Raw genomic sequence first — 23,486 nt, 5'->3', positions numbered from 1 at the left:
GAAGTCCAAATCTGCATGCTTCCACCCACTATGGGATGATAGAGAATGTTCTTCATCAACATTGTCTTGTTCATTCAGGCCTCAAGCAAACTAAACACCAAACACTGATTTTATTGGCTTTAGCTAAGTTATTGTCGACGCTGGATCTTTTACATTGCACTAGCCTGTGGTTTTTACATGGTGTGAACTAGCTCAAGAACTAGAAAGGCTTACAGAGGCAAACCTGACATTAATAAAAGATGCCTAAAACTAACCAACTGCTTTTGCAGGACAATCCTGTGCAAGTTTACTCAGAATACTGCCCAGTCTAGGATGGTTTCAGAGTGGGAGGAAGGGAAAAGGAAATAGGATGATTAGGCCATATTTGGTAATGTTTGCCTGATAAAGAAGTGAGATGGCATTTCAGCCCATCCTATCCTTTTGAAGCACTGCTCAACACTAAACTCCATTGCGCCCTATGGGTCTTACTCAACGCAGCATTAATGAACCATTTTCCATATAACAGAAAGTTAAAGTTTGGTTTTGGATAGTAATATCCTCAGCCAAGTTCATTGGAAAGGACCAAAAAATCTGTGATTCTTAAGGACTGATTCTTTTGCTTGCCCATATGAGGAGGCATATTTGAATTCTAACCCTATTCTGACCCAAATCCAGAATCCAATTTCAGTTGAAGATCGAGGAACTGAAAATGGGAACTACTTGTTTGTCCTTTTGTATTAGCGCATAGAAAAGGTTCTACTGACACTACTTCTGGCCCAGATGGTATATCTTATGAATCTTCTAGTAATAAATCTTGTCCATAGTTTTATCAGTGATGGAATGCACCTAGGAAACACAAATGGAAGGGTAACCACAGCTATCAGCTATTTCACAAAAGCATCAAGCACATCATCTCTGTCTGGTGGACAGAGGAGAACAGATTAGAATTCATACCATTACAAAAATTCATTAGCAGGAATATAAGAAACAAAACCCAGGGCAAAATCCTAAGGTATTATTGCCTATTAGTATCTCTTAGCTGAATCAAAATAGCAACACTGCAGCTTCTTAAAACAAACTCAAAAAACAAGTAAAACCAAACACAAAGAAATCTCTTTTCCTCTGGAGTCTATATGAAATCTTTCCATGTGCATGTTCAGCCATACTGGCCATGCACAAGGTGGGTTTGGGCTCACTGTACTCACTATCTTTGGATGCCCAGTATCCTAACCAGCATCCTGGGAGCTATTACTCTCACACCCTGGAGAAAGGGCTTGCATGTCATTCTACTTAGAAGCTGCTTCTTTCGCCCACCAAACTTGCCTTTGCATGCACCTGTCTTTTCTGAGCATGAGACATGTTGTTTCTCTCCAGAATCTACCTACTAAATATACAGAGTTGCAAAATGAACCTGCCTGGGAAGCAGATCGACAAAATCCATTTAAAAGTAATCCTACTCTATTCTACCTACTTCATAGTGGAACATCAGCTTAACTTGTAATTAAAGAAGATTTATCTGGGAGAGAGTACCTAAAGATATTCCTGGGAAATGACTAAAAATAATTATCCTCCCCCCCCCCCCCCCCGCTCCCTTATTAAACAACCTCTGGATTCAGACCAGTCTTGTAGCCTCAGGCAGTCCAGGGCCTGTGCGATCCTGAGAATGCACTGGTTGAAGCTGGAGGGAAGAAAAATAGCTATATAAAAGCATCCAGTGAATGCAGGCATGAATGCGTATGGCCGGGATTTTGTCAGTTCTTTCCAAGAGTCCAGGTGCCTGGGAACATGGAAAAGTGTGAGGCATCCTTTAAAAAGAAATAGGTATGTTGACAGCTGTGGTTCTCTGGGTAGGGTTCACTTATTATTCAATCATGAATATCACTGTCCCTGTTGAGAACATATGGGTGACCCTGCCTAAAGAGGGGAAAGTCACTTTTAAAAGGAGCCACACTTCATGAACTGCACACCCTCAAAGCTGGTCAAGAGTGAGCGAGGAGGATAAATGAAAGAAGAGAGTTCCCGATCACTGACAAATTATCTTATGTGCTATTTGTCAAAACAAGGAATGCAGAAGCCACCTGCCAAGTTGGCATGTGAGAACCCAAGAAGAAGAAAGTTAAAAGTGATAACAAAGCTGCAGCAGGCTGAAAAGCAGGAGACAAACTGGTCCTACCATGGAGTCCCTGAGATACCCATAGAAGGATCAAGGGTTAAAGAGGAGGGGAGAGGGAAAGAACATCCCACTGTGTGCTCAGGCTGGTGTGACATGTGAATGCATGCACTGATTGGGTTTGCACAACATGGCAATCCATCACCCAGATAGGTTGCTCGGTCCTGTGAACCCAGACCAAGGCCAGCAAATCACCCCGACAACCCATGGGCTGCAGCAGGGCTTGGTGTACCCAAAATGGGTTGTTGTGTCCTCTGACCCAGCCAGTGACTCATGCGGCATGAGAAGCAAAAGCCTTTCACCGCTTGCTTTTTTGCTCCCAAACCGTAGCCTTATCCCCCACTTTTTTTTTCAGCTGGCCAAGCCAGCTGCTTTTGTGAACCTCATTTTGACACACACTGGCAAGGCAATCCCTACAGGGGCCCAAGTGGGGCACCATAGTGCCTGTTAGTGATTGGAAAACATATTTTAAAATAGTTTCTTTTTTTAAATGTTGCATTGGAGCAACTGCAGAGGGAAGCAGTTTCAAGGGTCCACCAACTGGAAGCCTCACCTGTTGAATGTCTTGCAGGGTATGTGCTGTAATAGCCCTGGAAAGGTCTCCCCATGACCCCCACCCCCTGCAGAATGTATGCAGCTAAAAATGCACACATCCCTGTCAAGACACCCCCCCCCCTCAAAGGAACCAGAATTTCAGCAGCTATTTGACAAGACTGGCAGCTCCTTTTTAAAAAGGTGTGGTTCTCACTCATCCCTGTTTCCAAGTACCTCAAGTCTAAAGAACAACTGGAAAAATGAGCTCATTCTTAGACCAGGTTAGTGCAATAAGAAAAAGAATTAGGATGATCTTGCTGCAAGGGAGGGTAAATCCCACCACCTTCTTTTCATGACCAAATTTCAGTCATGCCTTTGCTGTCCCTGACAGCTCATCTTTTAACAGCTGGAAAGAGAAACCAAGAAAGAAAAGCAAATTAGGAACTTCTTTGGGTCAGTTTCATGTTTGGCATCTGCTGTGCTAGGACAAGGGTTCAATTTTGGTCTTGCAGAACAGCTCGCCTCCCCACTTGTGCAAGGGTAGCAAAGAAGGGGATTAAATAATGGTTTCCCAACCACTGACAGCCCTTTAATGTGTTGCCCGGGCAATCCAAAGTGGCTGTCAGAACAGGGTTTTCACAAGTTGGATCTCACGCCGGCTTTTGCCATCCTCAGAAAAATAAAAAGTTAAGGTGCCAAGCTGTGGTGAGTGGAAACTGGATCATGAGGGGAGGGGGGACACAAAGTGGTTTTGCAGCAACGTCACTGGGGTACCTGCGGGAGTCCTCAAGGGGAAGGAAGAGCCCGCTTACCTGTTGGGTGCATTGTGGCTTGTTTAGGGAACAGCCAGCCAACCTGGCTATAAACCGGGTGGGCTGGAGTTGTGCATGAATGTGCCCACTCATTTCGTCTTCAGCTGAATGAAAGCAGAAGCAGGGAAGCATGTGACACCAGAGGATTCCCCTGGCCCCCTTTCATTTTAACGCACTTCAGACACTCCAGGAAACACAGTGTGTGCACAGAATATCAGCACTAGTTTGGAAATGGACCTTTTAAGAACAGAGGAGAGGAGAAAGGATAGAATGCCTTCAGTCTTTCAGCAGTTCCCAGTCTGGCCTTAATACAAAGGCGACTCTTTGTTTAAGGAGTAAGTTTCTTGGTTGCAATCCCAGTTGCCTGCAGTGTAACAATGTGTCCCCAAGCCCGGGATTAATGTATCGGGAACTGTTCCTCCTGTTATTGCTAGGAAGGATCTTAAAGGATTTTCTTCCCCTAGTTCCAGTCCTCTTATATTATACTGTATCACCACATTGCAGAGCTTGCTCTATGCACAAATGTAATTTGTTGCTTGCCTAACAGATGTAAACGTTTGGCTAAAATTCATCAAATAGAGGACTGGTCCAAAATCGGGGGTGGGGGAGTGGGGGCAGGGGGGATCCAAGAAACTCCGTGTGCACATGCCAGAGCTTTCCAGTTCCCTTCTTCAGCAACGGCGAGCCTCCCATGCTGTTCGGACCCAGCAGACTTGCAGCCCTAGAAAGTTAGGAGAGTCTTGCAAACGCTTCCATCACATCATTAAGAGCTTCCGTCATGCTGAGACACTACCTATTGCATTAGTGTAACTGGAATGTTAATTTGCGTTAATTTGCATTAATATGTGTTTCCTAAACTATGGAATGCGCTCCCCAGAGAGGTCCGCCTGGCACCGTCGTTATTTGTTTTTCGGCGCCAGGCAAAGACCTTTTTATTCAAATGTTATTTTAATTGTTAATATTATTTATTCATTTTATTCTTTGGCCAGGGCAACTTAATTTATATTGTTTTATTGGATTCTATTTATTTATGGTTTGTGAGCCGCCCCGAGGCTTTGCCGAATGGGGCGGCATAGAAGTCCCCTAAATAAATAAATAAATAAATAAATAAATAAATAAATAAATAAATAAATAAATAAATAAATAAAATTAAATTAAATTAAATTAAATTAAATTAAATTAAATTAAATTAAATTAAATTAAATTAAATTAAAATAAAATAAAATAAAATAAAATAAAATAAAATAAAATAAAATAAAATAAAGTAGTTCCTGGGGGCCAAACTAATATTGCAATAATCATGCATAAACTGGCATCTGGATCAGGACCTTACACAGATCTCCTGCTGAAAATCATGCCTCTTTCACCTATTTGCACTTGGAGGTGTTGTTATCATAAAACAGTATCTTTGGGGATCGTAGCAGGGGCTATGTTTGGCCAAGAAACTGGTGTGGAGCTCCATCCAGTAGGAGGGGGGAAACACATGAAGCAAGGGGGGGTATTGTAGAAGGTAATGTGGCTTTTCAATTTAATTCATGTGTTGTGAACTATGACCCAAGGTCACAATCTATCTAAATATGGAAATTCAGCAAGTTTGATAGGATTGTATTTGCGTAAAAACAGCATATCAGTCTTGTAACCTTTAAAATACTTCTTCCTTTGTACAAAATATTTGGCTTAATAAAATATAGTTTTGCATCAATGCAAGGTCATTAATGACAATCAAACCTTTTTTTAATGTAGTAGAAAAATGTATTTGACTTCCTACACAACTAATCAAATCATTACTTAACATGTAACTAGAAAGCAAACCTGGTGTGAGTTCCATTATTTGGAATTTGCATTCTGATGATGAAGGGAATGCTAATTCCCCGAAGCAGTATTTTTTCCACCCCCCATTTTAAGGTTTGTGCCAGTCATTCACTAGCTGCCAGTATAATGCTCCCTGCAAGGATTTTGTTCAGGCTTTGCAGCAGAGATTGTAGGAAACAAAGTCGTTCTATCTATTTAATTCTGGCCATGAAAAATGCATGTGTGGGAAAGGTGTTGGTGGCAGAGGATCAGATATCAAGTGCTTCTTGAGTAGATAAAATTAATTCTGGAAAAGTAACCCATTCTTCATCAATTAAAGCTAGTTGAGCCTAAATTTGCTTACTTAAGCCCACATTTGCAAGCACAGTTGCATAGGCTGTTGAAAACATTTACAAAATGGCCCTGTGAAAACTTGTGAAGAGAAAAAGAGGACAGAGGAGATAAAGAAATACAGGCAGTCCCCAGGTTATGAACTTCCAAATGATGAACATCTGTACTTATGAAGGAACTGCCATAAAGCTTATTAATTTAAAAATTCAAATTAAAGACAAATGGTTTCCAGTAACTTTTGGAGTTTTGCAACTTACTGCAGAAAATTTTCCTCACCATAGAGAGAGGAAGTGAAAGGGGAGTGAAGGAGGGCTTTCCACATATGTCTTCTTGACCCACCAATCAGGACAGAGAAATATCTTCTGAATTTCCTTGGTGCAAGGAGGAGGCAATTGTAAGTTAAAGGGAGTCTGGGGAATAAGAATATAAGAATGAAGAAGAGAAGCCCTGCTTAATGAAGACCAAGGTATGAGAAAGAAGCAATCCAGTACATGTATGGTTAACAGTATTAAGAGTTAAGATGCCGGGGAGGAGCTACAGATATTCCCACTTTTTCCACTCTCATGCACACCTAACCCCCACAAGGGCCAACTGTATATGCAAGTGTTAAAGTGTTTTATATGCACATAAAAATAAACTATTTACAGATATGAAGACAAACATTTGGGTTACTCATGTTAAATACAACATATGTATTTATATATGTGATTTGACTTACATAAAATTTGACTTAAAAATGTTCTCAGGAAAGTCCATAAGTAGCATAGTTAAGTCACAGCTTAACAAAACTATTTCATTAAAATGGAAAGTGTAACCTTCGGAGGCAACTCACATGCTCAGCTTTTCAAACTAAGCAAAGTATGTTTAACTGCAACAAGTGCAAAGTCTTCTGCTGCTTTTATTTCCCTGTGGCAATGTTTAGATTGTATCTGTCAACTTTACAATGTAAAGAACTTTGCACACTTTTGCTACTATAGTGTTGGTTGTAGAAAAACATTCAAAAGGACTAACCAGAACATCACAAAATAGCAAACCAGTGTCTGACTTCTCTAGAACTATTCAGCAGGCATAAGGCTGAACCCTTTCCTGAGAACAATTTGTACAATTTTAAGGGAAAAAATAAAGGGGGGAAAATATCTGAAAAGAAACCAGTCAAAAAAGAAAGATCTAAGGTTTCTTTTATGGAAGCATATATATTGACTTTTCCATTACTTTTGGAAAAACTGTCAGACATGTAAAAATGTTGAAATTGGCACAGTGTGGGTCCCAGCCAGCTCCCACTGAGTCATCTCTCCCTGTCATCTCTCCCTGCCCCCCTCCCAGAACTGGCACACCCCCACAAGCACGATGCCAACTGAGAAAGAGGTGGTGGAGCACAGCCTACCCCTGTGCTGGTCCTTGGCAAACAGGTCCCTTCTCATGGACCAGCAGGAAATCTCCTGTGGACCCATGCCAGTCTGTGGACCGGTGCTTGAAAACCACTGTTCTAAATCGATAATTTGATCTTAAAAAGAGGCAAGGCTGGTGCAAAGCTTTCCAAATCAGACTCATGGCTCAGAACAAACAATAAATCTTATCTGCAGCTGAGAACTTGAATTATTAAGAAGGAGCATATTCTGCAAACATAACAAAATCCTATTCCTTCTAAATGATTTGCATGGTAGGACAGGACTGAAAAACAAACTGGAATTGCCACAAATGCCTTGTAGTACTATATATAAAAAATAAATGGTGTGAAAACATTACTAATCTTACTGTGCAATTACAACACAATCCATATATGTGACAGCTATTTAGTGCAGAAAGTGTACCTAACTTTCCAATTATTTTGGGTTATTTCCAATAGGATACATTTACTGGATCCTTGACCCTAAAGGCATAACTACCATTTTAAGTAACAGCATTAGCTTTCCAAAGGGTTAGTTCCAGACTTAGTAATGTGAACCATCCAGGGAGCCTCTGGATGATTGGTGGTGTAGAAATATAATAAACAAATAAGTATAGCTCAGACTCACTACTATCACATGAGAGTTATGTTATCCATGATTAACATACCCCACCAATTTTGGTGACTAACAAAAGTGTATGATTAATTTTAATTAATTTATTAAAAGCCTTTCTATCCCATCCCCTCCAGAACATCTTGGAATGGCTTACAATAAATAAATAGAATAAATTTAATTTAACTTGTTTCACTGATTTCAATAGCCTACTCCACTGGGTGAAATACAGGTTAGCTATTTCATGAAAGGAAGAACGTCTTCCATTCCTGGAAGGCTCCTCACCAGAAGCAGTAGGGGCAGGGAGTCAACCTTTCCCCATTTGCTCTCTCCCTGCATCTCCTCTCATTCTGCTCTGAAGGGTCCCTTGGGGCCCCAAAACAACTATTCAAGAGATACAGGGAACGGATGTGTAAGGAAGAAACTCAAAGACTGTCTCCTTACTTCTTCCAGTAGACATGGATCAGTATGTGGGATGGCCCACATTCCAAAGCATACATTTTTATTTATATTTCTATCTGTGTCACATTCCGCTGCATTGAAATCTGGTATCTGTCACAGAATTACAGCTCCTAGGAACTCACTTGTCATTTAATTAGCAGTTAGGAGACATACATGTCTCAGTGTAAAAGTAGGTTTGTGTCAGTTTCTGCAATGATTTTCTCAAATGGGTTATACAGGTACCTGCCAGTTATTTTTGACTGCAACTCCTATGAGCCCCAGCCATTGTGGCAATGGTCAGGAATGATGGAAGTTGTGGTCCAGAAGAGCAGGAGAATGCAGGTTCCCCTACCCCATTTTTAAAAACTCAGATCAAAACATGTGAACAAAAACCATGCTGTTACATATAGATATGATTTGGATGTAAGGTTAATGTTAGAGCTTAAGTCAATTTAAAAATAATTTTAAACACAAATACCTGCAATTCAAAATACTTTATGAAATTTGCCTTGGTAATCTAATTAGAACTTTGCCCAACTTCAGACAGCATGACCTAAACTTCACACAACATTTTTAGTTTTATATAATTATGTTTGGGTCATTTTTTAAAGATGGGATGTCTGATTTTATTTTATTTCCACATTACCTGGAAACTATAGCCAGCTATTCAAGGAAACATCCAAATATTGTTCAAATGTGAACTGATACTCTGAGCATGAAATTATACTTTTATGTATTATTTCATTTGTACATAAGTAACAGAGTATAAGTACACTCTTCAGATAAGTCACAAATGTTGAAAAATATACGTGTTGCTCAAAATACAGTATAATTTCCCCAAGAGTACCTCATATATGCATTGAAGTCAGACTAAGTGCAGCAAGTCAGAGGTTTCATTACGGCTTAACAAGAATTTCTCAGTAGCAGTTCTGTTCCCTGATTATGTTCATCTGGGTGTTAATTATATCACACATAATTAACTGCACGCTTCCATTAGTGCACGCCTTGGGAACCTATGGGACAGCCAGCCTCACTAGCTGTTACTACCAACATGCCCACAAACACTTTACTGAGATTTGGGTTAGTGACTAAGACACCGTGCTCCTCACTTTCTCATCTGTAAACTGACTGATAGTCCTAGCTAAAACTCTCCCATCATTTCCCTTTTTTGTTTTCTCACACAGATACATTTATTTTTTTATTTATAAAACCCAAAGGAATATGCTTGACAAAGTTTTTCATTCACAACCTCACAGGCTATGGGCAAACAAACTAAAATATTCTGCAAGTTTGAATTTTTCATGAAAGCAACAGCCACCTATTAAAAAACAAAAATCAAACCCCTGCATTCATGCATAAGAATATGCCCCCTGGAGAGTAGCTGCTTGATGAAGGGGGGCTCTTCCTTGCAAAAGTGGTTTCCTCCAGCCTATCTTGGGTGATTCCAAAACCTAACTGATTGTCTCTTGCTTCATCTCATTCTACCTAAGCAATAAAATCTTTCTTTCCTCCTTTCTTTCTGTACAACCTGTATTTTATTTTTCCTCTTCCCCCTCTGTTCTGATTGCATATATGATATGACAGTTGCAATACTGATTAATTTAATTAATTGTGGATAATAGATTTTGCAGGTTTCTCTCATTATGTGCAGGTTACTGTTCCTTTCAATAACTAGCAAAGAAATCTAAATCCAAGATAAATTTTGTTACTGTCAAAGGAGAAAAGCTCAGTAAGTAGTCTCGGCTTTATTCCAGTCTGACATATCAGATAATGGCTTTTCAAAAGTAAACCCCGCATTTGTACCAAAAGGTTAATATGTTGGATTATTCTTTTTTATTTATATGGTGTAAGTATTGCTTGCAATGCTGAAGGGTATTCTATTAAGCATTTTTAAACATTTCTGCACAGGCAGGAGATGCCTCATACAATCTGAACAATGGTCATGAAACTGGAATACTAATTGTCAACAATGTATCCAGAAACAATAAATTCTTTATGCTCATCTCAGAATCAGGAACTTCTGTTTCTTCTTCTTCTTAATATTATTCCATATTTCTTCCTCTTCAGAGAAACCCAAAAAGGTTTACAAGGTTCTCCTTATCTCCATTTCATTCACACAGCAACAACAACCCTGTGAGGGAGGTTAGGCTATCTGACAGTGACTGGCCCAAAGTTACCAAGTGGGCTTTATGGCTGGGATGGAACTGGAACCCAGGTCTTTCCTGAGTCCCAGCTGAGTCCTCTTAACCACTGTGCCACACTGGCTCTCTTAGTGATGGCCTGTCTGCGAAAGAAACCATTGTGAATCTCTGGATCTATTTTTTAAATCCCTATATATGGATAAGAATAGGGCATGTATTTTGGTGTGTGCATGGAAGCCTTGGTTATTGAAGAGATGATAAAATAATGTCGGTATGTGTGGAGCATTTGTTAGCTATACAGAGAGCAAGCACCAACCATGTGGCATTTGTGGGTGTGCTGGAGGGAAGGACTGTGCAGGTGCATTAATGAGAAGGGTGTGATTATAATGGATGTGGTGTTATCATCCAACAACATAATTCTCACTGTACTTTTTGCATTTCAGTTCCCTCTGACCATCTCATTGGCAACCCCCCCTTACCCCAAGCCTGTTCACATAAATCTGCCAATACGAAGTTAATACTTCATGCATCAGACACAAGTGGACTTTAGTCCAAGCAAGTTAATGCCTGAATAAAGGCTTTTGTCTTTAAGGTTTTGTGGTTTGGGTTTTTTCCCCTTTTGTTGAAAAGGACTAACAGAAATCTGCCTCTGGAAATTTTGTGTATGAAAGAGAGCGGCGTTTGTGTGTAAAGGAGTTGGACCTTCCTAGCACTACCAATTATCAGAGGGTCTTGTGTAGCTATTGCATCTCTTTCTCCTTAACTGTTTGTTTGGGTCTGTGCGTGGTCAAAAGAGGATGGAAGAAGCATTGGGGAGGCATGGCATGGTGACAAACAGTAGACAATAACATTAGACAGACACCCCCCCCCAAAAAAAAACCCCATTCTGTGACAAAGGCAAGGCAATGGAAGGATAAACACCTTGCCCAGGTAAGCATCCTAACTGGCTTTGTACAAGTGTGTAAAGACACAGCAGTGCTCTGCACATGCTTTGGACTTCACTCCCATCAGTTCCAGCCAGCATGGCTAATGCCAAGAATGCTGGGAGCTGTAATCCAAACATCTGGAAGGCAGTAGTTTGGGAAAGCCGGACATAGTAGGTATGGCAGTGTGTTTGTGACAGGGAAAGAATGGAATCAGGTGTCTGCGTAGGAAGAGGCTCGTTTTGTGCAACTCTGAGTGAAAAACCTGTGGTATTTGCACAGGTGTGTGTGAGAGCTAGTATGCGGGAGTCCATCCTTGTGTGAATAAGATTCTGGTATGTGATGATCCTATAACGTGCTACAGTGTACGAGGGAGAACACATGGGCGTGAGGTGGGGAGTCTTGCACAGGAATGTGGGGAAAGGATTTGTGTGCATCTGAGAGCAGGGGATCGTGTGTGAATGCAAATAAGGGGCCGGCGCGGGGTGGGCGTGTGAAAGCGAATATGGTGTCCGTGTGTGTGTTTGACAGCGAGAGCGCTCGTCTTTTGCGCTAAGGTCACGTCTAGGGAGGAATGAGCGCTCCGTGCGTGCGTGCGTGTGTGCGGGTGCGCGCGCGTGTGTGCACGCACAGAGTAAACGCTGTGGCAGTGGAAGGGAAGGGGAAAAGACCCCCATGTGGGTGGGCGCAAGTGAGGGGAGGGCTGGACACAGAGGGCTCGCCTCGCTTCCTCTCCTTCCCGCACCGCGCACAATGGAAGGCGGCAGCCCTGACCGAAGTGCTCCCTGGCCGCCGCCGCCGCCTCCCCGCGCCCGCAGGGATGTAGCGCCTCGTCCTCGTCGAAAGAGAAGCGGCTGTCGCCAGGCGCGCCAGCGACAGTCTGGCCCTCCACTCACCATCTTGCAGGGGGCGCTGGGAGGGCGCGCTCTGCTCGCTGCGGAGGACGCGGGGCGCTGTCCAGGGTATCGCCGCGCTGGCTGGGCTCGCCGGGTGATGGAGGCGCTCGGGCCCGGGCGGGCGGCCGGGCAGCAGCTCGCCGGCTCTCCTGCTCCCTCCTCCTCCTCCTCCTCCTCCTCCTCCGCCGCCGCCGCCGCCGCCTCCTCCTCTCTTTCTGCGGCTTAAGGCGAGCGCCGGCCCCCTCGGTCCCCTCCCCTCGTGCACGGCGCGGAGGCGACGGTGTCTTGCGAGGCGAGGCGGGGCGGGGCGGGGCGAAGGAGGGCCGGGGCCGGAGGGGAGGTCCCCAGAGCCGCCCGGCCGCCGCGGGGGGCGCGCCACGCGTGCGTAGGGGGGCTCCCCAGCTGGAAGAGGCACCGTCAGGCTGCAGCTCGACGCGCGCAGGACTCCGCGGGGCTTGCTCCAGACTGGAGGCACGGAGAGGCCTGCGGGGAGGGGGCGTGTGTGCGGAAGAGCATGCCGCTCTTCCTTTCCTGCGGGCCTGGCTGAGCGAGCGCCCTTGGGGGGTCCCAGCGCTTGCCCCACCTCACCCGTTGCCCTAATCGGCTCCCCAAAGGGCCTCAGCAGCTTTGCAAGATATGCCCAGGGGTTGGAAGAGCACGCGGGATGAAAATCCGGAACATGCGCCAGAGAAGGCGGTGATCCTTTATACACACGTGCTGGGGGGGGGGGGGGGCGTACGTCCGAATGGGTGTGCGTAGGATTGCACTGGGAAAATAAGAGAGGCTGTTGTCATTGGAGCCCTTCACCTTGCATAAAGCATAAAACGACCTCCCCAAGTGGGTGCCCTCCAGATGCACTGGAATACAACTCTCATCATCCCCAGTCAGTATGTTCTGGTTGGGAAACTGCAGTCCACTGCATGAGGAGATCCCTAAAAGTTGGGAGAGTGGCAAAGGGGGGTATGCGCCTTGTTAGTGGTGCCCTCACACTGCAGAATCGTTTCCCCACTAAGGCCAGTTTTGCTATCTTTTCTGCACCCAGCTAATGCCATTCTTTTATTTGAGGCAGCAGGAGGCATTTAATGGGAGAAGGTTTTGATGTCAATCTAGTAGAGAAAAAAAAAACATTTGAATGCTTACATTGTTTTAAATTGTGCATATCAGGAAGATTATTCTTCTTTATTGGATTGTGGTTTCTGTGTTTTTTATGAATTGTTGTGACACCCCTCCCCAGAGCTTTGGCTATTGGGCAGTTTAGAAAATAAATAATAATAAGGGTATGCTTGCTGCAGAAAAGGTAACTCTGTGAGTGTCGAAGATAAGCCAAGGATAACCAGAGACAGGGATACCCATCATTCTGCTTTCTAAGGTGAGGGGGAAATGGCACTCATTCCCCATTCCACATGCAGAAACTGAACAGCACAGATTTGCACCTGGTCCACCACTGACCTTAATGCCAGTCAGAAGGGACAAAGTCAGGGAAGATGTCATGACCCAAAAAATAGCGCCAAGAATTATGTGGCAACTCTGATAGACTGAGCACAGTGCTGAAGAGAGATTTACTCCACACATATTTGCAGTAAAATGGTTAAATATTTAGTAGTAGCATTTGCCCTTTTCCAGAGTAACATTCTGTTCTGCAAACAGAGAGCTTTTGGTACAGTATGGTTGAAACATTTTATTAATATTAAATGAAACTCAAGTAAGGTGATGCCTGTGCCCATTTCAAACTATTCTTTGTGTTAGCTGATGCAGGTCAGTGAGTCACTGGCTAAATATACATTCCCTACTAGAATTCAGAAGTTGAATTCAGGCTCATTTTCTCATCTCTAGCCTGACCAGTCATTGCCCCAGATAAGAATCAAGATGGTAGGTGCTGGAACCTGGTGGGTAGTCATCTAAGTACATCTGGACCCTGGCAACTGATAGATTCTTCCAGCTGCAAGCACCTGCCATGAACAGCATGAAACGCAGGTGTACCTTAACTGCATCAGCCAGATGAGCTGCAAAGTGGCTTCAGAACCGTTGTTTTTGCCATTGATAAGATCTCAATTAGGAAAGAATCTAAGAGCAAAACTGTATACTGTGCTGCAGGCCCTGGCACTCTCCAGATATTCTGGGCTACAACTTCCATCACCTCAGCCTTGCTTGGGGATGCACAGCACATGGATGGTGCAAGGTTGCCTATTTCTGCACTACTTGAACTCCCAATTATTTTATCTTCAAAAATAAAAACCCTGGCTATGCAGAGGGTGGACTTAAATTGGGATTGGGGTGGGGGGACTGTCAAGTTAGCCTTTCTCCCTTCTTTGTTGTCTTAATCCAAATCATTCCTGCCCTGAACTGCTTTTAGCTGCGCAAGGGAAAACAAACAGGCCCAAAGACTGTGTCTTTTGGTGATCCCCCTCTGCAAGAACTCCACAGAAGTGATTTAAAACAGGGAATCAGTATGAGGACAACTGTTCATTTATTATATGCACATCCTACCTTTTAGGAAAGATAAGGAAACCCAGGGAGTTTCCATAATTCTTAGCTCCATGTTATCCTCACAAGAACCCTGCAAGGTAGAAAGTAGACAATGACTCTTCCAAAGCACAGTCTGAAATACTCATTAGATTCTGAATACCTTAAGTACCCTAGACTGGCCAACAGCTTAGGACAGGAGTTGCTATCTAGGCAGCCATAGTTTAGCCCTCTCTTCAATTCAGCATGGAATAATGAACTTCAATTATATACCTATATACCTGTCTAAATGCCGTCATCCCCCCTTTTTCTCCTGCCACTTGCAGAGCCTATTGCCTTTTTCCTCTGCTTCCTCTCTCCTTTCTTTTTCTTTTCCTAGTTTGTCTCCTTCCCAAATGATGAAGCCATCCGTCATCTGGGTGGACTTATGCTTATATTTTGGTAGCAAGAGGGCAAAAGGGATCCGTCTGCATGCAAGCTTCTTTTCGGCCACTTCCACCTTCTTAATTCTTAATTCAATGTGATTGGCTCTCTACTGCCACTCAGTGGCCCACTGCATTGTGATAATGTCTTATTCAGTCCCATATTATTATAATTATTACATTACATTTCTATACCACACGTTGTGGAAGCTCCTTGGGCAGTTCACACCCATCCATTTAAGTCACCCATCCAGATTGCAACCGTACCCGACCCTGTTTAGCTTCCAAGATTAAACAGGATAAGGCACTTCAAGCTATATGGAAGACCCATATGGGGCAGGCCAAAGCAGCACACTTGCCTTGAGCTACCTGTAGCCTTGGTCAATGACTATGGCCCTAATTTAGATATTCCCAGCATATTTTAACCATATTTCAAAAACCTTACTCAATTCACATTTGACCACATGCCATGGGGACACTCAATGAGATATTAGACCCGATTCTTGCCAGAGCATTTTATCCCACTGAACAACCACTGTATGGTGCTTATTTGAATTCTGTTGGGTGGATGTTTGGCACCTCTTCCATCCACCCAAAGTTGCTTAGACTCATATCTCCATGTACACCAAACTTTGTTAGAACAAATAACTTCCTAATATCAGCATAACATTTGGGGACACTGTCCATTTCATCACATGCATGAAGTGTTAACTTCAAATTGGCAGTTTTATATAGGGGATGTGGCAAAGCAGGAAATTTAATGGTATCACCACAGGGGATTAAAATGCAAACTACAGGCAGTGATTATTTTAATGGGTGCCATTCACAAAGCCATGGATGATAGCACAGGTGTCATTGCAAGCATGAGCCACCGAATGTGTTCCGTGATTTAAACAAGGCAAGGCAAGGCAAGGCAAGGCAAGGCAAGGCAAGGACCTTTGTCTTTCTTCATACCACAGGAAAATAGAGTCACATCTCTTCATGAATTGTATTTCAGCAATTCTGCATTTGTATCTATCTTTGAAATTCTTTTGTTCAAGAATGGCAAGTCACAGCAGGCTGTCATGTCATGTGAACTTTGAGTGACAAGCCACCCTGACGATCATTGGCATGTTGTACGGTTTGTTGAACCAACAATGAGTTGTTGCATCATCCAAACTCATTGTCTGACAAGGGAAGCAACTAGTGAGCCACTCAACAAGAATAGCAACCTGTCCCATGGAGAACACAGTAGGACACTGCTGGTAAATTACGTTATATATCACATTGGAAGGTGAGCAGCTGTATGTATCCCTAATATTGTGGATGGCATGATCTGGTCCAGCAACAACATTGTCAGAGAAGATAGAGAGAGAAGATTGACATATGTGTCTGCTGCAAGGTCTGAGTCCTGTGACTGCATCTTTGTTGTGAGGTCAGATGTTGCTGATGAGTATAATTTTAGGTTGGTGGTGTCAGGATTCCAGACCTGTTTGGAACAAATACTCAGCTTCAGTGCAAGCATACAATCAAGCACTCAACAGTTTTATTTATGGTGTTGAAGGGTAGCAGTTAAGGAAATGCTATGAGGAAACAAGGCATGTGCAGAGTGTTTTATGTAAGGTTTTCTGCAGGGAGGGTAATGAAACCTTGAATGAGCAATATGCAAGAGCAATGAAGCACAAAGGGAAGATACAGAAACATTGAGAAACCATTACAGACAGGAAAAACACCCGGATGCATCAAGATAAAACAAGGAGAAGTTACAGAATTTAACAGGCTTCAATGTTTGCTTTTTATAGTCAGAGGTAGAACACTGCAGGAAGACAATGATGAGCTGGCCCAGTATTTGAATGTTCAAACTAGTTGCCTTGCTGGCTGTGCTCAACATTTGAGAGCAAATTGTCTATCATTCCATATCAAATGTGGGGCTCCTTTTCCCATAGAAGGAACTTGAATGGGAAAACCCTGCAGAATGGACTGGGGGTGGGGAGTGGAAGGGAAACAGGCAGTTTTCTATATTCTAAAGTACAAAACATATAACTTGTATAAGGGCAACTCCAACAATGGATACCTGTAACCAAGTGCAGACCTGTGCCTTTAAGGGCTGGTTTTACACACTTTAGAGCCAGGTGGAATTACACACTGTTACACACACAAATTAGCATCTGTATATTTTCTGTCCTGTGGTCCTGAGCCACAAATCTTTGTGGCTTGAGGAATGCCTCTGCAAGACGGTGCCTATGCCTCTGCAAATTCTCTTAAGCCGCAACAGCTGCATTGTGCCCACCAACTGCATTATATCCCCACTCCTTGTACAACAACCATTCTATGCTTTCAGGGCAATGTGTAATAATAGGGAAAAGCTTTGCATAAGCAGTGGGTCCTGCTTGTGCCATGGATTTGGCAGGAAGGAATAATCTAGGAAGTAAACCCTCCATTGGATTCTGCCCATTATTTAGGCCCTAATTTTGACAATCCCTACAGCCATGCTCCCAAAAGGCTCAAAATGCAGGTAAGTACGTCAATCCATATGTGTGGATGTCATATCTGTGTGCATGGGAGAGCTCACAATAATATTGTCTCCAGGAAAATTCCTCCTGTCCCAGTTAGTGTGAAGATGGCAGCCAAACTCAGAATACGCAGTGAAGCCTGAGGTACACGTTGGGGTGGGGTGAGGGGAAGAGATGCCATCAGTGCCCTGATCATCAAAACTTCCCTGCACAATGATCCTGTGAGCTGTATTTCCTCTATATCACTGACCAAAAATGTGGCTCAGGACCCCCGGAAAAACACAGCCCCCATTCCTGAGGTGTTCCAGATGACCAGACTGCCCCAAAGGGCTTCCAAAGACCAGCAGCTGCCAAATTTGTGTAGCTTGCTTTTCAAAAGCAATGCGTGGTTTAATCCACATCCAGTGAAATAATTGTAGCTGAGTTGAAATTGACTGGTGTGACATTTGCCTGACTTTTTGCAAGGTTAGGATGAGGTTAAGAAAAGGAGACAAACATATAGAGTTGTACTAAATGCTTTCATCTGAGATTGTTACAGAATTTCCTTACGAATGTCTCTTTGTGTGATAAGTTAGTCGCTTTGAGGAAATTACTATGCCTGCAGTAATTAGTAAATTTCCCTCTCGCCCTTTAAAGCATTGTTTCATTTGTATCATTTCTTTCCACACACAAACATACAAACTCTGTCTGGAATTATTACTAATGAGAGTTTCAGAGGCAAGAAACAGCAGGTTAAATAGCAAGTTATAGTGGCTTCTTGAAGGTTGTTGTTGTTGTTCTTAGGCGCAAAGTCGTGTCCAACCCATTGCGACCCATGGACAACATTCCTCCAGGCCTTCCTGCCCTCCACCATCCCCCAGAGTCCACTCAAGCTCACACCGACTGCTTCAGTGACTCCTCTAGCCACCTCATCCTCTGCCGTCCCCTTCTTTTGCTATCAATTGTTCCCAGCATTAGGCTCTTCTCCAGGGAGTCCTTCCTTCTCATTAGGTGGCCAAAATATTTGAGTTTCATCTTCAGTATCTGGCCTTCTAAAGAGCAGTCAGGGTTGATCTCCTCTAGGACTGACTGGTTTGATCGCCTTGCGGTCCAAGGGACTCACAGGAGTCTCCTCCAGCACCACAATTCAAAGGCCTCAATCCTTCGGCGCTCAGCCTTCCTTATGGTTCAGCTTTCACAGCCATACCTTGCAACTGGGAAAACAATAGCCTTGACTATATGCACTTTTGTTGGCAGGGTGATGTCTCTGCTTTTTAGTATGCTGTCTAGATTTGCCATAGCTTTCCTCCCCAGGAGCAAGCATCTTTTAATTTCTTGGCTGCAGTCCCCATCTGTGGTGATCTTGGAGCCCAGGAAAATAACATCTGTCACTACCTCCATTTCTTCCCCATCTCTTTGCCCAGAAGTGAGAGGACCGAATGCCATGATCTTAGTTTTCTTAATGTTGAGTTTCAAGCCAACTTTTGCGCTCTCCTCCTTCACCCGCATCAAGAGGCTCTTTAGTTCCTCTTCACTTTCTGCCATGAGAGTGGTATCATCTGCATATCTGAGGTTGTTGATATTTCTTCCAGCAATCTTAATTCCAACAGGTGATTCATCTAGGCCTGCCTTTCTCATGATGTGCTCTGCATATTAGTTAAATAGGCAGGGTGACAGTATACAGCCTTGCCAAACTCCTTTCTCAGTTTTGAACCAATCAGTGGTTCCGTGTCCGGTTCTCACTGATGCTTCTTGACCCACATATAGGTTTTTCAAATAAGATGAGAAGAGACAAATAAGATGGTCTGGTACTCCCATCTCTTTAAGAACTTGCCACAGATTGTTGTGATCCACACAATCAAAGGCTTTAGCATAGTCAATGAAGCAGAAGTAGATGTTTTTCTGGAACTCCCTAGCTTTCTCCATGATCCAGCGTAAGTTGGCAATTTGATCTCTAGTTCCTCTCCCTCTTCGAAATCCTGCCTGTACTTCTGGTAGTTCCTGGTCCACATACTGCAGGAGCCTAGCTTGTAGGATTTTGAGCATAACTTTGCTAGCATGTGAAATGAGTGCAGTGGTGTGGTAGTCTGAACATTCTTTGGCATTGCCCTTCTTTGGGATTGGAATGTAAACTGACCTTTTCCAATCCTGTGGCCACTGCTGAGTTTTCCAAATTTGCTGGCATATTGAGTGTAGCACTTTTACTGCATCGTCTTTTAAGATTTTGAATAGCTCAGCTGGAATACTGTTGCCTCCACTAGCTTTGTTGTTGCTCAGACTTCCTAAGGCCCATTTGACTTCACATTCCAGGATGTCTGGCTCGAGGTCAGTGACCACCCCATCATGGTTATCAGGGATGTTAAGCTCTTTCTTGTATAGTTCTTCTGTGTAATCTTGCCACCTCTTCTTAATCTCTTCTGCCTCTGTTAGGTCCCTGCCATTTTGGTCCTTTATCATGCCCATCTTTGCATGAAACATTCCCTTCATATCTCCAATTTTCTTGAAGAGATATGATTCTCTTCTGGTTCTCCCTATTCTGTTGTTCTCTTATATTTCTTTGCACTGTTCATTTAAGAAGGCATTCTTATCTCTTCTAACTATTCTCTGGAATTCTGCATTCAATTGGGTGTATCTTTCCTTTTCTCCCTTGCCTTTCGCTTCCCTTCTTTCCTCAGCTATTTGTAAAGCTTCCTCAGACAGCCATTTTGCTTTCTTACATTTCTTTTTCTTTGGGATGGTTTTAGTTGCTACCTCTTGTAAGATAGCTGTCTACATGTTCTCCCTTCTTTCCTTCCTTGTAACATTTATAACTTGGTATGACCTAAGGTGGCATCTTCCTCCTTTCCACATTTTCCTCACAACAATCCTGCAAGGTAGGTTAGGCTGAGAGTCAGTGACTGGCCTAAGTCACCCAATGAACTTGATGACTGAGTGGGGTCTAGAAGCCAGTTTTCCTAGGATCCAGTCCACTTCTAAGTCCCAACAGTCTTACCACCTGTCAAAAATCGGCACAAGCCAAAGTGCAAATACGATGACAGAGTTGAATTCATGTTCTCTCCAAGTGCAGAAATGAGAGCCTAAGGTCACAGGTTTGAGCCCGTTTCCATGCTATATACTAGACAAACACAGGGCACTGAGGTGGAGGACCAGGGCAAGTCAGTGGAAAATTATTAATCAGAAACAAGGCCTCTGCTGTCCTTAGTTACTCCAGGAAAAAAAATCACAGCAGAGTTCCTAGGGAGAATGTGTAGTTGCTCACTAAACAACATAAAGCTGTTAACAGAACAAAAGAAGGAATTGCCCAACCTAAAGAAATAGAGAATAAATGTTTGCATAATGTACAGTATATGCTAATGTATATGTGTGCATTTAGAATTTCCCCAATTTAAATGGAAATATAATATTGAGGCAAAGAGAAAGCTGGGTGTGAAAGGGGACAGTGAAAAAAGCTGACAGGAAGAAAGTTGATACTTTGAAACATGGTACTGAAGAAGAGCTTTGCATATATGCTGTGGAGTGACAAGAGATAAAGAAGTAGGTCCTAGATCAAATCAAGGCAGAGCTTTTCTTGGAACAAAAAATGACGAAACTGAACTGGCGCACTTTGGGCACATCATGAGAAGGCAAGACTTGTCGGAGAAGACAGTCATGTCAGGGAAAGTTGAAGGCAGAAGAAGAAAAGAAAGACCATCTATGGGATGGGTCAGTTCCATAAAGGATGTTGCAGCCTGGAGTTTGGAGCCAAGGGTTTGGGTGACACAGCAAATGCACTCCGTGAGGGTAATTAGACAAACTGCCCACCCTGACACAGGGTGGGAAAAGAGGCTTCTTCTGGTGATAAAGCAAATCCTTTCCAACATTTGTGCGCATTTTTCCAGAGGCACTCCCTTTCCACAGGATGAATCCCAAAAGAAAAGTGATGCTGATTTCACTAGTGTCCTGTAGTGGGATCATACTGTAGTCCTTTGCTGCGTCTGCATTTACAAATTGATAAAATATTGATCACTTGGCTAATCATATAGAGCTGCTTCATATAGGGCTGCTTCCTTCGCTAAACAATCTGGAGAGGGGAGCTTAAGCACAAGCTCTCTCGCTGCCTGTAACAAGACCGCACGCATGTACCTCCCTGCGTCTGCGCATGGCACAGAAAAACTGCACTGTGGAACGCCTTACTACAAGCAAGTAGCTGCAGCAAAGAGTTTAGTCCTTTCCGGAGAGGGGTTCAATATCACTGTACCACGTTATCAGCAATTGTCAGGAGACTGTGTCAAACACTGCCTCCAACTGCCACCCCTTTTGTCCCTGGCTCCAACCGTGCAGCACCACTTGGTGAAAGTGGTGGGCTTCTCTCTCAAGTGGACGGTGGAAGTAAAAAGGTTGAGAACTCTTGGTCTAAACGGAATGTGCATTTCAGCCCAATAAACGGGGACAATATGACCTTTCCAGAAGTACAAAAGTAATTTTACAGGCTCTGTATTTAAGGGTCTTTGCCCTTACTTTCTAGACTTAACAGCACAAATTCTTAAGGACTTATGCATGTTTGGACACTAAAGAAAAAGTCGTTCAGGATGGTTACGTAGAACATTTTTTCCTGTTCAAACATGTAGTCATCTGGACTGTCATCTGAGTGGGATGGTGTAAATTGGTGACCCGCAACAGCACGGGGTTGGACCCGATGGCCTACTTGGCCCCTTCCAACTCCATGATTCTGTGTGTAGGATTGTGTCCTAATAGTCTTATGAGAGGCTCCTTCTTTGCTGTGTTTGGAGGGATAACGGACTCCGTCCCCAACCCTTGCCCCAAAGGTACCCCTGAAACCTTCCAACAGTCCGAATGGCCACAGTAAAATTGCATCTCGTACTTATTTATCTAGGAGTAATTCCAGTGAACTTAATTCTGAGTAGACACCTATAGGATTGCACTCTAAATATGCCAAGTCTTTCAAGCACCAGTACAGCGTATTGTGTGTTTTAATGTGTGTTTTGTACTCAGAAAAACAATTCTTACCATCCCACCTCACTGCCTTGCCATAAACACATCAAAAGATGCCTCGGTGTCTGGTGGTGAAGACCAGGTGACCCCACTCCATTGGTGGGTAACTGTCAAAGTGTAATCTCTGTGTTGTATAGGCTTGCTAAAGTGCCTCCCTAACCCTGTAAGTTCACACATGTAACCTTTTTGTTTACATAACTTGGCCAGCCTGTTCAAGGTAACTTTAGTTTAGAAGGCCTGCCAAAGGCATCTAATTAGAGTGAAATGTAACTTTTCTTAATGGTGCTGTGATGTGAATCCATTCATTTTCCTATCCATACAAAGTATCCAATCACCTTCCTGTGTATTGTATTCACTCCCCTTTTGTGTATTCTATACAACCCTAAGGAAATTAACATGGGGTGTTCCTACTTAGGCACCCATGGATCCATGCATTCAATTGTAAACAAACCTATTTGCCCTGACAAGAAACTGATTTCCGAGCCTCTGAATTGAGGATCGGTGTGACAGTTTTAATGAAGGAGAAACGGGCAATATGCGTGCATGTATTTTACACCGCAAGCGATAGTGCAATCTGAATGACTTCAGAGTGTGAATCTGTTTTGCATCAATCGGATTGGATTTAGAGAGGGTGGGCAGGCGTTCGTTCGTGGAGCATGATGGGAATTGAAGTCCTGTCGGTCTTTTTTCCTGGAGCTTGCCGGACTATGTTCCGAAACTAAACTACGTTTCCCATAAGCGAGTTCGCTGCCGCCGGGAGAAAAAGGAGAGGCATGTCCGGGTGATGGGAAGTTGAGCCCTTCCTCTCTGCCGGTCCCCGGCTCTTTTTGTGGCGACCGTATGGTCCGGGCGGGGGAGAAACCACCCGGTGGATTGAGGAGAGGGGGTGCTTTCGGCTTCCTTTCCCTCCCGCGCAGGAACTGATGGAAGCGGCGACGTGCGGGGCTTCTCGCCGAGCTTCAGCCGCAGCCTCCCTTGCATTGGCTCGCTTCCCTCTCCGCTTTTTCAGCCCACTACGCCCTGCAAACTGGGCCTGCCCTTCTTTAGTATTGCTCTCTCTTCGGTTTTTCCCCTCCCGCTCTCGCCTTTTCTTTTGATCG

At 43.6% G+C, this 23,486-nt stretch overlaps 1 protein-coding gene across 2 annotated transcripts in view; it reads right to left on the bottom strand.

Annotated features, from left to right (window-relative positions):
* ELOVL2 (ELOVL fatty acid elongase 2) overlaps window positions 1-12,179 on the bottom strand; it is a 44,009-nt gene extending 31,830 nt beyond the window's left edge. For both annotated transcript variants that reach the window (XM_044455811.1, XM_044455812.1), the window contains exon 1: window positions 12,039-12,179. Coding sequence is in view for 1 of the 2 variants with exons in the window: in XM_044455812.1 (XP_044311747.1) it covers window positions 12,039-12,041 (3 nt within the window). In the remaining variant the exon portion in view is untranslated. The remainder of the gene's footprint in view (window positions 1-12,038) is intronic.
* Window positions 12,180-23,486: the final 11,307 nt, after the last annotated feature.

This window comes from Varanus komodoensis, unplaced genomic scaffold (genome assembly GCF_004798865.1).
Source record: "Varanus komodoensis strain SLA01 unplaced genomic scaffold, ASM479886v1 scaffold8, whole genome shotgun sequence".
In the NCBI taxonomy this organism is placed as follows: domain Eukaryota; kingdom Metazoa; phylum Chordata; class Lepidosauria; order Squamata; family Varanidae; genus Varanus; species Varanus komodoensis.
Note: the sequence above shows the minus strand (reverse complement) of the source record. Positions and strands in the feature narration are given on the sequence as shown.